Source organism: Crinia signifera, chromosome 5, assembly GCF_055691185.1.
Source record: "Crinia signifera chromosome 5, ASM5569118v1, whole genome shotgun sequence".
Lineage (NCBI taxonomy): Eukaryota > Metazoa > Chordata > Amphibia > Anura > Myobatrachidae > Crinia > Crinia signifera.
The window spans coordinates 157619870-157639234 of NC_139221.1; the positions used below are offsets into that span (position 1 = coordinate 157619870).

Here is a 19365-nt window from a genome sequence, read left to right on the forward strand (position 1 = left end):
GTGGTACCCAGATCTGCTAAGTCTTCAAAGGGACTCGTGGCGCCTACTTCTGCAAAGAGACCTGCTCATGCAAGGTCCGTGCGTCTTCCAGGCCTTGGAACAGCTTTGTTTGACGGCCTGGAAGTTGAGCGGCAGATCCTGACAGAAAAGGGATTTCACACATCAGTCATCAAGACTATGACAAGTGCAAGAAAACCAGTAACGGCTGCACATTACCACCATATCTGGAAGAGATATGTGGGATGGTGTGAACAGGGAAGTTTACTCCATCAGAGTTTAAACTTGAAAGATTTCTCAGATTTCTTCAATCTGGTTTGGATCTGGGCCTACATTTAGGCTCCTTGAAGGTGCAGGTATCTGCATTATCTGTCTTTTTCCAAAAGAAGCTGGCTAATATACCTGAAGTGCAGACATTTCTGCAAGGAGTATTGCATATACAGCCTCCTTTTGTGGCTCCTACTCCACCATGGGACTTGGATGACGTTCTGACGTTCCTAAAATCCTCCTGGTTTGAGCCATTGGAGGAAATCGAGTTAAAATATCTTACACGGAAGACAGTGGTCTTACTAGCCCTAGCTTCGGCTAGGTGGGTCTCTGAGCTGGGGGCGTTAACATGCAAGAGCCCATATTTGATCTTCTATGAAGACAGGGCAGAATTACGCACAAATCCGCGTTTTCTTCCCAAAGTAGTGTCTGCGTTCCATGTGAACCAGCCAATTGTGGTTCCTGGTAGTGGACCTCATTCTGAGGTGCCGACATCTTTGGATGTGGTAAGGATTCTCCGTGTATACATCAGGAGAACGGCAAGGATTCGTAAGACTGATGGACTTTTTGTCCTTTATGATGCCCAAAAGATTGGGCGTCCTGCTTCTAAACAGTCTATTGCACGCTGGATCTGTGCAACCATTAAACAGGCTTATGTGGTGGCGAAGCTCCCTATGCCTGCTGGGGTGAAAGCCCACTCAACTCGTTCAGTGGGGACTTCCTGGGCGGCTGCCCGAGGAGTGTCGGCCTTACAATTGTGTAGAGCCGCTACATGGTCAAGCCAACACACTTTTGTCAAGTTTTACAAATTTGATGCTTTGGCCTCTGAAGATACTCAGTTTGGGCAAGTGATGCTGAGGCAATCTCCGCACAATCCCGCCCGTTCTGATGTCTTTGGTATATCCCCATCGTTATGAACGACTCCCTTGTATCCCATAAGAATGGAAGAGAAAATAGGATTTTAATACCTACCGGTAAATCATTTTCTCGGAGTTCTTATGGGATACAGGGCGCCCGCCTCTGTGCGGAGTGGACCAATACTGGGTCCTCCTGCTACCCTTTGTTCCTTGCGGACATAGGGTGTAGGTTACCAAGGTAACCTTATTGTTACATCGTGTACCTCAGCTGTTCACGAGTGTCACTTAGGTGATGTTTTCTTATCAAGATGTTCCAGTTGGAACACATAGTTTTCTAATGTTGACATGTTCTAAAGCCCTGAGATTTAACATGTTCTGTGGTCGCTACAGGGGCTATGTATGTTGAAGTATGTTGGGTGTGCTGGATGAATCTCACCACGTTAAATATTACACATATTCCTCTCATATTGTTCTTCTCCTTCGGCACAGTTTCTATTAACTGACTAGAGGGAGGGGAGCAGAGGGGAGGAGCCAGTACACCCTGTATAAAGTTTTAGAAGTGCTTGTCTCCTTCGGATAACCTCTTTTCCCCATCGTTATGAACGACTCCCCTGTATCCCATAAGAACTCAAAGAAAAGGATTTACCGGTAGGTATTAAAATCCTATTATTTCCACATTCATATTTTTGTGTCCAACAGAAGGTTCCTGAGGTTCTGTGTCAGAGAAAGACATTTCCAATTCAAGTGTCTTCCCAGAGAGTTTTCACAAATCTGTTAGTGATGCTGGTAGCTCTTCTCATAAGGCAAGGGATATCCTATTTGGGTATATTTTTACATTTTATTGATTTCAGGAGAATCAAAGAAGATGGTGAAAGAAGCAACAAGGGTCACACAAGATTTCTCCAAGTCCTTGGGTGGCTGTTTAAGTGGGGGGAAAAGTCCATTTCAGCCGACACAGAAAATACAGTTTCTGGTCGTATTAATAAAGACAACAAGTTATTTGATTACGCTCTCGACAGATGCAACAAGATCTGAGAGTTGGCCTGCCTTATACGAGGAAAGACTAAGTTCATTTAAAGCTAGCATTATGGCTACTAGGAATGATGTCTTCAGCAAATAGAATAATTCCTTGAGCAGGAAAAAAGATGCGAGTGTTGCAATGGGAGTTGTTTAAAATACTCCAAGCTCAGAGTTCCCCTAACTTGTTGGATAAGAGTCTGCACGATAGCAAAAGAATCTTTCTTGGTGGAAAGGCGAGGGTTAACAGAGGAGGGGTCATTTGTTGCATCTGAGTTGTCAAGGGTGTGGTCCTCTCGAGAAGGAATTCTCCTCAAATTTAAAGGAGGCACAAAGCGCTTAGCCACAATGAAATAAGTCTCAATTTATGAATTGGGAAAAATAGAATCTAAAGACGTTAACAGCCCTGTATGTTTCAGGAAAATCAAACATCTGAGCAGAGAACAAGTTCGTCCGGGTGACTGGGTCATAGATATCAGTGTTCCAACAAATAGTGGAGATATTTGGACTGCCAGAAATAGACCTCAAGGCGGCATCACAAAACGCCAAGGTGAGACAGTTCTTTTCCTGATACTACCTGAGGGGGTCTTGCGGAGTGGGCGCTCTTTGCCAAAGTTGGAAATGAAGAAGTCACATATATGTTCCCACCTTTTTCTCTTACCAGGGTGCTGAAGAAATCCAAGAATTTAAATTTTTGGTACCTCTTTGGGCCAGAAAGGGTTTCACACCAACAAAACAGACCATAGTCAGAGGTGATTGTGTTTATTTACAAGAAGTCTTGTCATGAGATCCCTGAAGGCATTAGGGCACACTCAACCAGGACAGTGTTGGTACCTTGGGTGAAGAAAGACGTGGCTACTTGGTCTTTAGTACATACCGTCTCTAAACCTTATGCTTTGCATGTTTCGGATGCAAACTTTGGTAGTCGGGTTCTTAGTTAGTCCTTGGCTTAAGGTATTGTGTATCTTGTCCCTCCCATGTTACTTGGTATATCCGATAGTGAGGGCTACCATGAAGTAGAAAGAAGAAAACAGCTGATAATACTTAAGGAATTATCCTTTCTTCAGGATCTCCTGTTGGAGACACTCAAATGCAGGAAGTAAAGAGACAAGTGACATTCTATACCCAAGGTGGGCTGATCCTATGAAAAAAATTCCTATTGAGAGAATAGGGTTTTAGTCCATAGTGAGGTGTCAGGGTTTTGGGTGTGAAGTGAACCCACAGCCGGGACCGCTGTTTAGAATGGCCACGGCAAAACCTACACTAACTCCATTCTAGACCCCCTCCAATCCGGGTTCCGCCCTTTACATTCCACTGAAACTGCCCTGACCAAAGTCACTAACGATCTACTATCGGCTAAATCCAAAGGCCTCTTCTCTATCCTCATCCAGCTTGATCTGTCGGCTGCCTTTGACACTGTTGACCACCCTCTCCTGCTCAACACCCTCCGCTCCTTTGGCATCACTGGCACGGTCTTCTCCTGGTTCACCTCATACCTCTCCGATCGCTCCTTCTCCGTCTCCACTCCGAGCTCCTCCTCTCCTACTACCCCCCAGCCAGTCGGTGTTCCCCAAGGGTCAGTCCTTGGCCCTCTCCTCTTCTCCCTCTACACCACCTCTCTGGGCACCCTCATCAGCTCCTATGGTTTTCATTACCACCTTTATGCTGATGATACCCTAATCTATCTCTCCTCCCCCGACTTATCCCCATCACTTCTGTCCAAGGTCTCCGAATGCCTCACGGCCATCTCAGCCTGGATGACCCAACGCTTCCTGAAACTAAACATGGCTAAAACTGAACTTCTAATCTTCCATCCCCCGAACATCCCCTCTTCTCCCACTATCTCCATCAGCATTGGTGAAACCGAGATCACGTCCACCGACCAAACGCGCTGCCTCGGTGTCATCATTGACTCCTCCCTCTCTTTCACCCCCCACATTCGTGCTCTCTCACAGTCTTGCCGCTTTCACCTACGCAACATCTCACGCATCAGACCATTCCTCTCCACTGACGCGACCAAAATTCTCATTCACTCTCTTGTCATCTCCCGCCTTGACTACTGCAACATCCTTCTCTCTGGGCTACCTCTCACCCGCCTCACACCTCTCCAATCCATTCTTAACGCTGCTGCTAGGCTCATCTTCCTCTCCCGCCGCTCTACCTCCGCCTCCCCCCTCTGTTTATCTCTTCACTGGCTCCCCATTCCTTTCCGAGTTCTCTTTAAACTCCTCACCACCACCTACAAGGCTCTCTCCTCCTCCACAGCTCCCTACCTCTCTTCACTGATCTCTATCCACACTCCCTCCCGTCCTCTTCGCTCCATCGCTGACCGCCGACTGACCTCTCACCTAATCACCTCCTCCCACTCCCGTGTCCAAGATTTCTCTCGCGCTGCCCCCCTGCACTGGAACAACCTCCCGCCACCCATCAGGCTATCTGATTCCCTTACCTCCTTCAAGCGCTCCCTCAAAACCCACTTTTTTCGACTAGCCTATCCCTCCTCCTAACCTCTTTTGATCCTCCTATCCTGCCTCCGTTCCCCTCCGTTCCTACTTATCCTATTGTATTTCGTTCGTCCACCCACCTATTTTTAGTATGTTAACTCTTATGAGCAGGGCCCTCCTTCCTCACGTACTCACCCTACCTCATTACCTCACCTGTGCTCCTGTCCTGTTCTTCCCTTCCTCTACTTCATCTTCGGTCTCCTTGACTATTTTGACACCTACTTCTGAACTGATGCTGACTTTAGTTCTACCAGCTATACCGCTATTCATACTGTATCTTTCTACACACCCTGTACGTTACCTTGTAATTTTTTTTTTTTTTTTTTTGCTATGTACGGCGCTGCGGACACTTTGTGGCGCCTTATAAATAAACGTACTACTACTACTACTATTGACATTCTCGGACAGATGACCATAATCTGCTGGTAGCAAGACTTCTCCTGTAGTTGCCGCATCCGAAGGAGTGAGTTAGGCCCACTCCAACTCAGATGCAACCAGGTTTTAAGAGATGACAAGACTACGGCGATGGTCAGAGGTAATGTTAAGAGGTGATCTAACTAAACAACACTATCTGAGAGGAAAACCCTGCTTAACGGCACCAGGCCCAGGACAAGGAGTGCAACCCAGTCGCAGACACAAGATACAGACGGACCGGGGTCCCTTCAACTAAACACGCAAACTAGAACTGGGGGCACACAGTAATAAACGGTACCCTAAAACAAGAGTAATAACTTGGGTCTCTCCACACTTGGGAGAACAGGACCAAAGGAACTTCAGAAAATACAGAACAACAAAGGAATATGGCAGCTTGCCAGAACTTTATAAATAAACAAAGAACAGGAAGGCTGCACTGGGCTAAGTACAGGGAGAAACCAACTAATGACCAGCAGATGGCTGGTAAACTCCAAACAGAGCAGTACCCATACAGGTGACAAGCTGTGAACAGGAAATTGCAGCTACCTGCAAAAGGGAACAGGAAACTATAACCGGCAGGAAAGTGCTGGGGAGAATGCCTTAAGAAGAGCTCAGGTGATCAAAACACCTGTGAAAGATCCAGCCCAACTCCCAAGCTGGGATAACTAGGTTATTAACTCCCATGCTTGTGCATAAATCAGCTCACAGAAGATTGAGCTGCAATGGCACAGACTCACCACCGGAGGCCACCATTGTCCAATACCAGGCAAAAACCACCGAACTGACATGACTGAAATGAGCCATAACAAATGGCTCCTAACATGAGGGCTATCATGAAGTATTTAGAAAAACTGGAGTTTTCCTAAGTAGAATATGTTGTTCACCAGTTCATTTTCACCTGAACTACAGGTACTGCAGCTAGTTAAGTATATAAAATAACTGTTTATTGCCATTCCTTAGCAGCTGTGCTGTGTATTTTAGTAGAAGAAACTATACTGTAATACAGCGGTTCTCAAACTGTGGGTCCCGACCTTCTCATCATGGGGTCGCGAATCCATGATGCTGACCATCAAGCTGATGACTTTTCTCATCTCAGTCAGTGATTCAAGGAGTCTGGAAAATCTTAACTGTCTGTTATTTTAGTCTCCTCACATCATTTTGTGCCTCCACAATGCTGCCATGTATGTGCTGTCTGCTGACTACACATGTGACGTGATGACCTTCTGCAGTAACTTGCTGGGGACCTGTAATTATTTTTATTGTCTGATGGGGTCCCAGAGCAAAATAGTTTGAGGACCCTGCTGTAATGCATAGCTAAAGGATATTGGTGGGAGATTAGCTAATTACAAAAAATAAATTTTGGGCACTTGGGGTGATTGTTTGAGCAGGTACTGACCACTAGCTCCATCATCCGTACTTTACTAAGAGGTGGATTTCTAAATTTCCATTTTACAGGTTCTAGGAAAAACCTCTGCTTAGTAAATTTCCGTATGTATGTACATATTTTTTTTTTTTTTTTTGTAATAGGTGTTTTGTAGAAACAAAAGAATGCCAACTTGTAATAAGATGTTGGAAAATGAACAGAAAGTGCCATACCGCCGCCTCGAACCTGCTGTGCAGAAATTTGCCAAAATTGTAATTCCAACAGATCTGGAAAGATTGAGGAACCATCAGTTAAATATTGAAAAGGTAAGTACTACCTCGTTACTGTTCTGAAAAATTATTTATCTGGGATACTCTTTACTTAGGAATTAAAATTCATTATGACAAATTAATATGTTCTTTCAAATATGGGGGTATGCAATCCCAGTTCATGACTGTCGATCTGTCCCGACGAATCCACAGGTAATCCGGCACTCAGCTTCCACAAAAGCATCTGTGGCGTCTTCCTTATGGATCAAAAATCCAGTAATATAGGTACAGAGGAGGCGGCACTCGGCACGCTTGCAAAATGGAAATTTGGGAGCTGGGGAAGAGGAGAGCTGCGGCCAGGAGCTCGTCACTTCACAGGCGTTCTCGGCAGAACGAGCCCGACTGCTTGTGAAGTCGAGCTCGTTCTGCCGAGATACCCTTTTCAATGCTGTCGGAAGACGCCATTGAATAGGGCCCCGCAGCCATCTCCCCCGTCGGAAGATGGCTGTGGGTGATTGAATACCCCCATTAATCTTGACCACATCACACGAACCGAGACAGACAAACTGATCCCTAACTCTTATTCACCAGTCAGCCACTCCCACCAACTATCAGCCCAATCAAAATATCCTATTCACCAGGCTGCAGGTGTATCACTAAATCTTTTTAACTATATAAGCGCCAAACTCCCTAATAAATACTTAGAGTTATCACAGGGATGTATGAAAATGAAGTCCTCCATCTTTGGTTGGACTTCGCAGCCATGTCGCTTCCTGTCTGCGTCTCACCGCTGCTGGAAGTGACGTCAGTATGCTGTCCACTACAATCTGAACGTCCGCTTTTACCTGGTGGAACGCATCGCCATCCTGCATTCCACTGTTGTGTAATGAACGCTACATTTGTGCTCCAATACTAAACTACACCCACAAGATACTGGTGACTGTAACGTACTAATAGGCAGGTATCAATTTTCTTACCCACAAAGTTATGGAGCTGCTGTATAATTCAAAGGGTGGTCCCCGCTGTACATTTAAAAGATCTATCTATCTTATATTTATCTTATATTTACCATTTCATACAATTACTCAACAACCAAATGCCAATGGCAACCTCCCCAACATCGCTGGTGACAGTAATGGCGGGCCTCTAGCTCATTAAGCATCTACTATCCAGATGCTCATCAATTTGAAAAAAAAAATGTGAAAAAAGGTTATTGGAAAAAATTATGAAAAACTAGATAAAATATGGAAAAAAAAACATAAATGTGAATCATACCACAGCTCCATAACTTTGTGGGTAAGAAATTGATGATCAGGAAGCCCTGGGGAGTGCCATTTTTCACTTTGGATTTGGTATGTGGCTCTGACGAGGGACCATTGATGTGCAACCCTAGGTACTCCACTGAACATTCATGTGTTAATTTGCAGGGATTCATCCTGTGGCAACAAGAAGGAATTAATCCTTTCCTCAGAATGGGCGTAAATAAAAAGTCACGGCACTCCGCAGACTTACAGATGTGACACTGCTCCTCATTATATAGTTGTAATGTCTGTGTGTCACAGAAACACTGCCATCTGTTGGCAGCGAGTTAGAGGTGTTCCCCATCCTGAACCTTCTGTGAGGGGATTCTAACAACTGCCTGTCCTTAGTCTCCGGGATTTGATCAATAACCTGTATTCCTTTACTGCTAGCAGGAGAATAATCAAATCGACACACACACACACACACACACACACACACACACACACACACACACACGAGTGTCAAAGAGATGTTCTGAAGTTTATTAGTCTATGCTTACATTTATTCGTTTTCTTATCTATTACAGAATGGGTTTCACACATATAATTGCATTCCATAACCTAAATCTCTACTTGCCTATACACAATTCACTAATTGACACACCAGCTTGCTCACATCACTACTGAAATTTGGTTCCCCCACATCTCCTGGACGTACAGCCAGAAACACAGATAAACGTTGTGCCCCTTATAAAAGATTTACGAGTCTCCTTCAAGGAAAAAAAACTTAAGCTACACAATTAATTATAATGAGAAAACACCTTCCATTACATATATGATGCATACAAAATGGCGTATATGGAGCTACATAGAATAACCAGCAATCTGCCTCTCACTTTTGCTTTGAGCGTGCTTACTAGTCTAACACATTTACACATGAAGGAACTGCGGGTGCAATTGTTCACGCCCACATTCAACACATTTGCAGGAGTGTGCACACCATGCAAATCTCAATGTGCATCGGCTGGCACTCTTATCTGGAACAAAAGAGCCACAAATATCCTTCGTTGCATGTATGGTGCGCTTCTGAATCATCAGCAAGATCTTAATTCATAAATGCCATATTGTAAGATGATTACATAACTTCTAATGTTTAGGGCCTTAATCATGGCATTGACAACTCAAAAGGGAGGGCAAGATTAGCTACCTCTCTAAGGTAGGTGGAATGGTGGCTTCTGAACCCATATTTATTAGTAGTAGTAGTAGTATGCCAATCCCCCCCGCCCCCTGCTTTTGTAATTGTAAAGTTGATTGTCCATACTAAAAAGTTGCTCAAGCCTCAAATTAACGTACAAATCCAGGACACGCCTGCATTATCAAGACCGCGCCACAGCAATACCGTGTCGACACCATCACATCTCTACGTCACTGCCCCCCTTTGACTATTAGGATGCGTTTTTTTCCAGAATTTGACTGCATTTCAGGGCTTGTGCAGATCAAAATTGGTTAATAACTATTTTTGCTACTCAGCGATCCATGCCGAGTTAGCCCATTAGTTCGGATTATTAAAAATAAGATTTGAATACAGAGTTCCAAATTTTTGCTCTATATGAAATGGAACTTTTTAAAAGTTTTTCTAAAACTTGAGGGGTTTAGATAGATCTGTACTTAAAATAAGTCAACAATATCTAAAGAAGACTGCTTTGGATGAACTGTATGAAAATCCCAGTATTTATCATTTAAAAGTTCAGGTAAATTGGGATGAGTGGTGGTGTTCACTCTAGCTGCTCAAACCCCCCCCTTCTTCTTTTTTTTTCTTAACTTGTAAAGCTAGCTCCGCTGGGACAGGATGCGGCTGGAAGAACTGAGCAGCCTTTCAGCGTGGTGGGGAACGGGGCATGCGGCTTAAGAGCTGATACAATGCTCAGAGCAGTGTGTCAGCACTTCCAGCTGCAACCCGTCCCTCGCTGCGCTGAGACACCGCTCACCTCCTCTGCTGAGAGCGTTGTGTCTGCTATTTCAGCTTCCTGGGCAAAGAGCATGCAATACCCCTTGGGCAACACGCATGCAACCCCTGGCATCAAGCATGTAGGTAAGCAACACTTCTGTGGCATAATATGTAATCAGCTTATTACAATGTGTGATAAATGGTCTGCTATGAGGAAGAGGGGATATGGGTATAGACCAGTGCACAGGTGTAAGATTCAAATGGTGAGGTTTAGTATGTTCAGATCCACAGTACAGTGTGATTACCAGCACGAGTATATGACTCGTTTAAATCAAAAAATGTGCAGGTGCTCCCTAGAGAGTAAAAATAGGGTATTTGGAAAAAGAAGGGAAAGGCTCTCTTTTTTTTAATCGGGGCACTCTTATACAATAATTGTTAATTATTGTAGGAGTGCCCCGACAAAGAGAGTCTTCCCTTCTTTTTCCAAGTGTGTGATAAATGTAATGGGCATAACAGGGTGTGTGTGTAACAATTGTATCTAATGTAAAATGTGGTCAGCACCCTGCCCTAAAAAAATCCTGCAGTGAACACTAAATGGTAATAGAGAACCTTATTCAGTACAAAAAAGAAGCATCATGTCTGAGTAACACGTTGTTTCTTCATAATCTTAAATGTAAACCTGCCAGGAGAAAAAAAAATAAGTTGTTGGTGCCTTATGGCGAATCTTTCACATTTAGTTGGTTGTTTTCTGCAACCTCTTTACAGTTCTGGCAGGAATTTAACACCTACAGATCCTACAGATTTATATCTAACTCATGCCCTGTACACACAGTGCGATTCATTGTCACTAAACCCTGAATTGCACAGTGTTAGCCACATTCGATGCAGATTTGATCCTGATGCGTGGCCCCGTGGCATCTGGACCAAAAGCAAACAGCAGCAGAGGAAGGAGGAAACACAGCAGAAGTTGAATCCTCCTCCATTCTCCCTCCTCGCAACAGCAGGAGACAGAGGCGATACAGCAGTAGCTGAAGCCTCCTCCGTCCTCACGTGGGAACACCCAAGTTCCACGCAATTATCTCTGCTTCTTGTCCCTCTCTTTCCTACAATCGAGTCCCCATATGCTGCCAGTGCAGTGGTGCCAAGTAAGGGGGTACGGCTTGTTACTTCATACCCCCCCACCCCCAGAGTGCTTCCATTCTGCTGGGCTAGCAGTAAACATGACACCCCCTTGGCCGACCATGTAATCCTCCATAGCAACAAGCTTGAAACCCCTTTGGCAGAGCATGTAATCCTCCGTACTAACAAGCATGAAGCCCCCTTGGCAGTATATTTTATCCCCCATGGCAATGAGCAAGAAACCCACATGGTAAGGAGCATGTAATCCCCCATGGCAATTAACATGAAACCTCCTGGCATTGAGCATGAAGCCCCTGGCAGTGACAAATTAATTCCTAGCAATGAGCATAATATATAATTGGCATCAGAATTTGGCCTCATAATGTAGCGTCATGTAATGAGCATTACGGTGTGGGGTGTCATGTGTAGTGGATATTACGGTGTGCGGTGTCATGTGTAGTGGATATTATGGTGTGCGGTGTCATGTGTAGTGGATATTACGGTGTGAGGCTTCATGTGAATCAGGCCATCCCTGGATTTGTTTGCATGGATGGCTCACACATGCGCAGTGTACCATGCGCAGCTGTTCGATAAATGGTCATGCTGCGAATTTGCAGCACCCTGCATTACAGCCCATAAGATACATTGTATGGTACAAGTATATGCTGTAAGATACATTGCATTTGATTTGCCATGGGTTGATAAATTGCATGCAATATATCTGATGCAAAATAAACATCAAGTACAAAATCTGTCATACAGGACTCCGGGGAGCCCAAGAGAAATATGATGCAATTTCAATCCTCAGATAAATTGCCCTAGTGTATGGCCATCTTTACAGACATCTACTCACGATACATAGAATCGAGGTAGTACAGCAATAGACGGGTTTGATACAAAATCCCGGTGTTCAAAATCCCAATGCCGGAATCCCGACAAGGGGGGGGGACGACGTGGATCCCCCCCCCCCCCCCCCCCTTGCGGGCCTGGTGCCTCGCTAGGCTTGTCACACTCATTTATTCTCCCTCTATGGGTGTCGTGGACACCGACAGAGGGAGAAAGTGTTGGGATTCCGATGCCGGGATTCTGGCCGCCGGGATTATAACTGTATCCCCAATAGACTAGTCATACAGACCTAAAAGAAAGCATTGAGAGCCCAGTAAGCACAATGCTGTGTTGGTGCAGGCCTTTTTATATTAACTTCCAGAGGTTGTATATTCCACCCTAACAAATTACCAGGTGAGGCAGCCATCTTGGGCACACTGTGTAGGATTACCCTGGGTGAAGTAGGTTACCCCTAAAAGAAATGGTACAAAATGGGGTGACTGCAGTGTAGAGCAGGGTCCCAACAAGACACTCTGGTCCATGTATTTTTCATCCCATCCACAAAAGTACCAGATGAGGCAGCCATGTTGGGTACACTACTCACTCACTGTTAGAGGTGAGCCATACAAGGCCCAATGCAGATGTGGGAAAGCGGGTGCTTGTGTAGTAGTATGATATACAGTGTATGGAAACATCCACGTGAAGCACATTCTGATGCAGAGAAACCATCTGAGGCAACCAGCTAGGGTGCACTGCATAGGTCACAACTCATGAAGTCCTAAAGTTTACTTTGCGAAGCAGCAACACACCAGCCACAGATAGCCATGTGCATTATTATGGCTGATCTGGCTGTTTGACTTGGCAAAATTTGGTTTTATTTAAGTATAAGGAGATTGCTTCCTGACAAATGTGTATCACCATCTTTAGTATTTGGCAGTAGGGGATAATGATCTTTGCTTATTTTTGATGGTTTGGCCTGGGCCCCTTAGTTACAGCAAAATAATAACAATAATAATAATGCTAAAGCATACCTTCATATTCAAGGATATTGGGTGTTTCCAACTTTGTGATAATAGTTTGGAGGAGGCTCTTTTCTGTTTCATTAGGACAGTGTCCCTGACAAAAAGACATGGTCTGTTTAAAAAAAAAAAAGGTACTTATGTAGTATCTGGGCTGCCGATTTTTTGATTGTATGCCTTAAGTTAAGGCATACAATCAGATGCGATGCGATGCGATATCGCATCGCATCGCATACGATGCGATGCGATGACCCGATTTTTCCATAGGATTCAATGTTAAAATGGACTGAGTCCATTTTAACATGGAATTCAATGGGAAAAAGGGGTCCTTTTCATACCCCTACTATCCAAGTGGGCATGGAGTTGGATATAAACCTGTGGCGAGCGTAGCGAGCCACCGAGCCCGAAGCGTGGCGAGCGAAGCGAGCCCCGCGAGGGGACGGTATTCTGTGTCCCCTCGCGGGGCTCGCTACGCTCGCCACGCTTCGGGCTCGGTGGCTCGCTACGCTCGCCACAGGTTTATATCCAACTCCATGCCCACTTGGATAGTAGGGGTATGAAAAGGACCCCTTTTCCCATTGAATTCCATGTTGAAATGGACTCAGTCCATTTTAACATTGAATCCTATGGAAAAATCGGGTCCATCGCATCGCATCGCATCGCATGCGATTTGGTCGGGTGCGATGCGATGCGATGGACCCGATTTCAAAATCGGCAGCCCAGTTACTACATAAGTACCAAAAAAAATTATAGCTTAAGTGACTTGCAGATAGCCCTGATATTAACTCTATGAAATACATTTTGACTGCTTTGAAATGATGTCTGGATCCAGGCCTTTACTACCCATGCTGTACGCACTATACGATTCGCTCCCCGATGGATATTGTTAATATCTGCAGCAGATCTAGTGCATTCACACTGACTGATATTATTAAGATATCATTCATTGACCCGGCCCCCCACTGAATATGCAGTCTGTGTCAAAATTTTACTTTATGTTCAGGCGACAGAGAATATCATTAATGAACTGCGGGAGCACGCATTGTAAACAGTGAGTACGTACTAGACCAGTGATGGCTAACCTTGACGCTCTAGCTGTTGTTGAACTACACATCCCAGCATGCCCTGCTACAGTTTTACTATTTGTCCTTTTCTAAAACTGATACAGGGCATGCTGGGATGTGTGGTTCAACAACAGCTGGAGTGTCAAGGTTAGCAGGCAAATGGAACAGGAAGCCTATCCACTGCAACAAAAGATAATGCCAATCAAAACCGTATAGATATAGGCAGAAAGATGAACATAGCTAGCAGCAGGAGAAGCACAAACACAACTTTAAGAGCTATGTGTGCAAATGTTAGGAGCTTAGGAAATAAAATCCCAGAACTAATTGCAATAATGACAAGGGATGAACTGGATATTGTGGCTATTACAGAGACATGGTGCAATGATCTGGGACATAGCTATACCAGGATATACTTTATTTAGGAAGGACAGAATGGGAAATATTGGAGGAGGGGTTGCAATATATGTGAAGAAATATATAAAGACTACCTTAATACAAAGTATTGAAGAAAAAACTGAGGCCCTTTGGGTGACCATAGAAACAGGGGAGAAGGTGATTCTTCGTATAGGGGTGATCTACAGACCATATACAGAGGTGCAATCCTGCAGAGACCTTTCAGTAGAACTGCATACAAAGTCAAAGGTGCAGGTGCACAAATCAAACTCCCAATTTAAAATATTGCAATAAAATTTAGCATTTTTAGCGAGGTTCTTCGCTTATTTATGGCCATAAGTAACGGCTTGCCCACCGCGTCCAGGTGACCTCATTAGTCGGGCAAGTCCCTAACATTTTGGGGGGTACAAATCTAGGGCACAGGGCACCCCAAAACGGTGCAGCCGAGTGACCCCAGGGCAACACAAGACTGAAAGAAATATATAGTGAAAAAAAGTGAGGATATGTTAGTGAGAGGCTGCTAAAAATAGCAGGGGTAAGTTAAGTGAGAGGTAAAAAAAATGAGAGATAAAGTAGTGAGGTGAAGGTGAGAAATGAATTACATTGAAATAAAACACAATAGGGATGAAAGTGAATATGAAAATAATGCCCCCCATACACGGTCTGTTTTGACGGTCCGTTTTGTACTTTTATAGTACACATCGCTTCGCATTGCTTGTGCATGCACTGTGCATGCAATGCGATGCAGTGCGATGTAAACCAAGTACAAAAAGTATGTGCAGCACATACTTTTTGTACCGTACAATGAGATGCGCGGGAGCGCACATCTCATAGTACAGAACGGACGGTCTGGGAACGGACCGTCTATGGGCACCTTAAGTGTTAATTTGTGTTGCTCCCGAGCCCAAACAGCCACACCAGTCCAGGGGGGCCCACAACCCAGAAATGCACCCCCCCCCCCCCCCCATCTGATAATCCATTATACATAAATAAGCCAAGAACCTCGCTAAAAATGCTACATTTTATTGCAATATTTTAAATTGGGAGTTTGATTTGTGCACCTGTGATCTACAGACCACCAGGTCAGGAAAAGGAACTAGACAAGAGCCTATTGCAGGACATCAATAAAATGGCATTAAAAGGAGAGGTGATAATCATGGGAGACTTTAATTTACCTGATGTAAACTGGGAGCTGCCTGTTGCAAGTTCCACCAGAAGTAGGGACATGCTGAATTCCTTGCAAGGAGCATCCCTCCAGCAATTGGTGAGGGAGCCCTCTCATAAGGACGCAATATTAGACTTAATACTTACAAATGGTGACAGAATATCTGACATAAATGTGGTTGAAAATCTGGGATCCAGTGACCATCAAGCAGTATGGTTCAAAATAAAGACAGAGACAGACTCATCGCACACAAAAACAAAGGTGTTAGATTTTAGGAAGGCTGATTTTGTAGAGATGGGAAACTCTGTAAGGGATTCTTTGGCAGAGTGGAGGAGCTTGGAAGGAGTGCAGGATAAGTGGGAAAATGTAAAAGTGCAATTCTAAAGGCAACAGAACTTTGTGTCAAAAGAGTTAGGAAAAACACAAGAAAAAGAAAGCCATTGTGGTTTGCAAAATAAGTAGCAAGTATTGTGAAAGCAAAAAAGTTGGCCTTTAAGAAATTTAAGCAGACGCAGAAGAATGAGGACAAAGAGGTGTATCTTGTTAGACAGAAGGAGGCTAAGAAGGTAATCAGATGTGCAAAAGCAGGCTGAAGAGAAAATGGCCCAGTCAGTGCGTAAAGGGGGGAAAACTTTTTTTAGGTATATAAGTGAAAGGAGAAAAACAAAAAGTGGAATAATTAGACAGAGAGTGGAAGTTTTCTTGAACTGCTCAGTTATTTCTGCTCAGTATTCACTGCTGAAAGAGAGGGGAAGGGGCCACAGTTAAGTTGCAAGTGTAGTCAGAAAACTGAGGGAGAGACAAGTACATTTACAGAGGAGAAAGTCCTCACAGAACTCTCAAAACTGAAAGTGGATAAATCAATGGGGCCAAATGGGATACATCCAAGGATACTAAAAGAGCTTAAAGGGGAGCTGGTAAAACCAATAACAGAATTATTCAACCAGTCACTAGCTACTGGAGTAATCCCAGAGGACTGGAAAACAGCGAATGTAGTCCCACTGCACAAAAGTGGAAGCAAGGAAGAGGTAAGCAACTATCGACCAGTGAGCCTTACATCAGTAGTAGGGAAATTGATGGAAACACTTTGGGATACTTATGAAGAGTTGTTTGGAATTGATTCAATATGACCGGTTTCACTAAGGAAATATGGAATGTATTCAAAAGAAGGCAAGAGGAGAGAAGTTATGGTGTAAGGACCAATAAACCGAGGTGCAAACTTCATTGAGGGAACCTGAAGTCTGATACTATGGGAACACAACCAAACTCTATCCCCTAACTTAAAACTGGGAACTACTATTCTGTGAGGATCAGTGCAAGTTTTATAATGAATGGATGGTTTTAACAATGAAGAGTGGACATATTTTCAAAATGTTTGTGAAATATTGATAGAATACAAATATAATGGTATAGTGCCCCACAGTCAGGATCAAACTGATATTTTATGCAAATACTGTGTATGTCCATCCCATGTTCAATAAATGACTTGTCTCAAATCCTTCCACTCCACAGGGTACATGTAACAAAATATAACCAATCAATGTGTACTTCAGTTTTTTAAGGAAAAGTCCACAAAAAAGGGGGAAAAAATGTTCAAATCTACTTTTAGCTTGTCCATCTGTAGGTGATGTATTACTGATGTTTCTATGGGTTCACTTCACGAGAAAGCTGATACAATAATTTGTACATGTATGCTTCCATACAACCAATGTGTGACCTGTACATGAAGGTTTCTTTAGGATACAAATACCAAATACAAATCCTGTGTTCTCTTTAGATATTTCAAGTGCATACATTCATTTATGCAGGGATCCTCACATAAAGGTATCTTTCACAGTAGATGGACTCTCATGGGTTAATATCCACCAAAAATATTTTTATTTTTAAAGTCATGGCCAAAAAAAAATCATCATCATAGCAGCTGTGTACATATACCAGATGTAACTACATACAATGACTGTCACTGGGAGAAAAGATGTAAAAAGCCAGGGAATGCTCACCAGTGAATGGAGTCACTTGATGGTAAAGGGTATAAGTACATAAGAGTGGCAACGCAACAATGCGTTTCGACCGGAGGGTCTATTTCAAGGCAGTACCTTATCCTTCCCCGGTCTGGTTTATATAACCTGGTATTTCTCCTCCCTTCAATTAGGCTTGAGGTACAGTAAGTGATCTAACATAATTTCTTATATACTATATAACCCTTCCGTTCAAAGCCTAATTCGCTTACTATGCTTTGAGCAAGGTTACTATTCCCAATCCTAGTTCATGTTGATGGCAAATATTGAATAGATTTGAATTAAAAAAAAAAAAAAAAATGTCAACCATTTGAATCTTTTGTACTTGACAGCCTAATGCATGTTGACCATATGGTATTGACCTATTGACTGTCAAGCTATGATCTGGAACCCCACAAACCCTGTATTCTTATGTTTTAGATTACTGTGTTTGCACAGAAATCTTGTTTTCATTTCAGTGGCGACTGACTTAACTTAATTTCGAAAGCGGTTGAATAAAGAAGGCTTTAATGACTAGTAAGCTGATCTTGTTTTATTTCTTGTTTTATTTAGTATCGGAGGTGTAGATCATGGGATCAGTTGCACAAAGAACATATAAATGCAGGACGCACAGTGCAAGTAAGTGGACTACATGCTTTTGTTCAGTATTGTGATCGTCTCCATTTGGAAGCTTTTCATTTTTGTTTCTTGCAATTTGAGAAACATAAATGCTATTTAAAGACAGGGAACTTAACTACACACTGGATAAGTAAGGCCAACATTGAGTGACAAACATGTGGGGGACATTCAGAATTGAATATGGCTGTCAGAGAAAAAGCCTTCTATTCTATAGGAATAGTATAATGGTTACATTGACCAGAATAGTAATCTCTATACCAATCTATGTGCAAGAGATGTGTCCAAAAATAGCACCGGCATCTGTATCTATCATGGGGCTGGTGCCGGTCTTCTGAAGGCAGTCATGCTGACCACCGATATGCTGAATGCATCTGCTTGACACACATAGGAAATGGGGCACATCTAGGGTTGCCACCTCTCCAGGATTTCCGGGATTCTCATGTTTTGGGTGGCAACCCTCAAGGAGGCTTCTCCAGTCTCCCGGATTCTGGGTATCTGAAAAAGCCTCCAGCCCTCCATCTTCTCCCCAGTGGCCCATACTGCGTCCCCCGTCCCCGGATGCGCCTGCCTCCGCACCTGACGCTCGCGAGCCACAGCAGCCCTGAGCGGCAGGGGGAGGGGGAGAGCAAGAGCAGAAGACGCAGCCCTGAGAAGACGCAGCGGCTTGGAAGCATGGATATTAAAATGTTCACATCTTTTTACTGTAAGGGGGCCAGGGGCAGAGTTATCCCAATGTGAGTGGGGGTGTGGTAAATTAGGATGTAGAAGATGCCTGTTACAGACTGGTTCTCCCTCTCACCCTTTTTAAATAGACCTGCCCATTTTTACTTTACTTTCACGGGAGCGCATTAGTGTGAGTCACCGAAATCTCCAGGAATCCATGATGATTGAGGTGTCAACCCTAGGCACAACTCTAGCCAAATACCAACTTAAACATGTGCCATTCAGTTAACACCCAGGAACGCCCATTTGACAGAAAAAAAATATCTGAGAAGTGATCGAGTGGTAGATGTATGAAGGGTTGGGATCGTTTGGTCTACAACAACTAGGTCGACAGGACATTAGGTCGACAAAAGCATTAGGTGGGCAAGATTGACAGTCAAAAGGTCGACATGGGGCTTTTCACTCCTTTTTTTTTTTTTTTTTACCGAATGTCGACATGGACACCGTTTCAAGTGCACGACATCGCTCACTTCGCTCGCCATACTTCGGGCGCAGTGTCTCGCTATGCTCGGCAGACAATTTTATTCTCCCACCACTCCCAAGT

General features: G+C 43.9%; 1 protein-coding gene across 3 annotated transcripts in view; it reads left to right on the forward strand.

The window, feature by feature from the left end:
* The window catches only part of STX17 (syntaxin 17), a 70670-nt gene that overhangs the window by 28454 nt on the left and 22851 nt on the right, over window positions 1-19365 (forward strand). For 2 of the 3 annotated variants that reach the window (XM_083188167.1, XM_083188170.1), the window contains 2 exons: window positions 6584-6745; window positions 18033-18098. In XM_083188167.1, coding sequence (XP_083044293.1) covers window positions 6605-6745; window positions 18033-18098 — 207 coding nt within the window. In that variant the 5' untranslated portion in view covers window positions 6584-6604. Of the gene's footprint in view, window positions 1-2557; window positions 2689-6583; window positions 6746-18032; window positions 18099-19365 lie in introns of all 3 variants that reach the window. The other variant, XM_083188168.1, reaches the window with a different exon arrangement.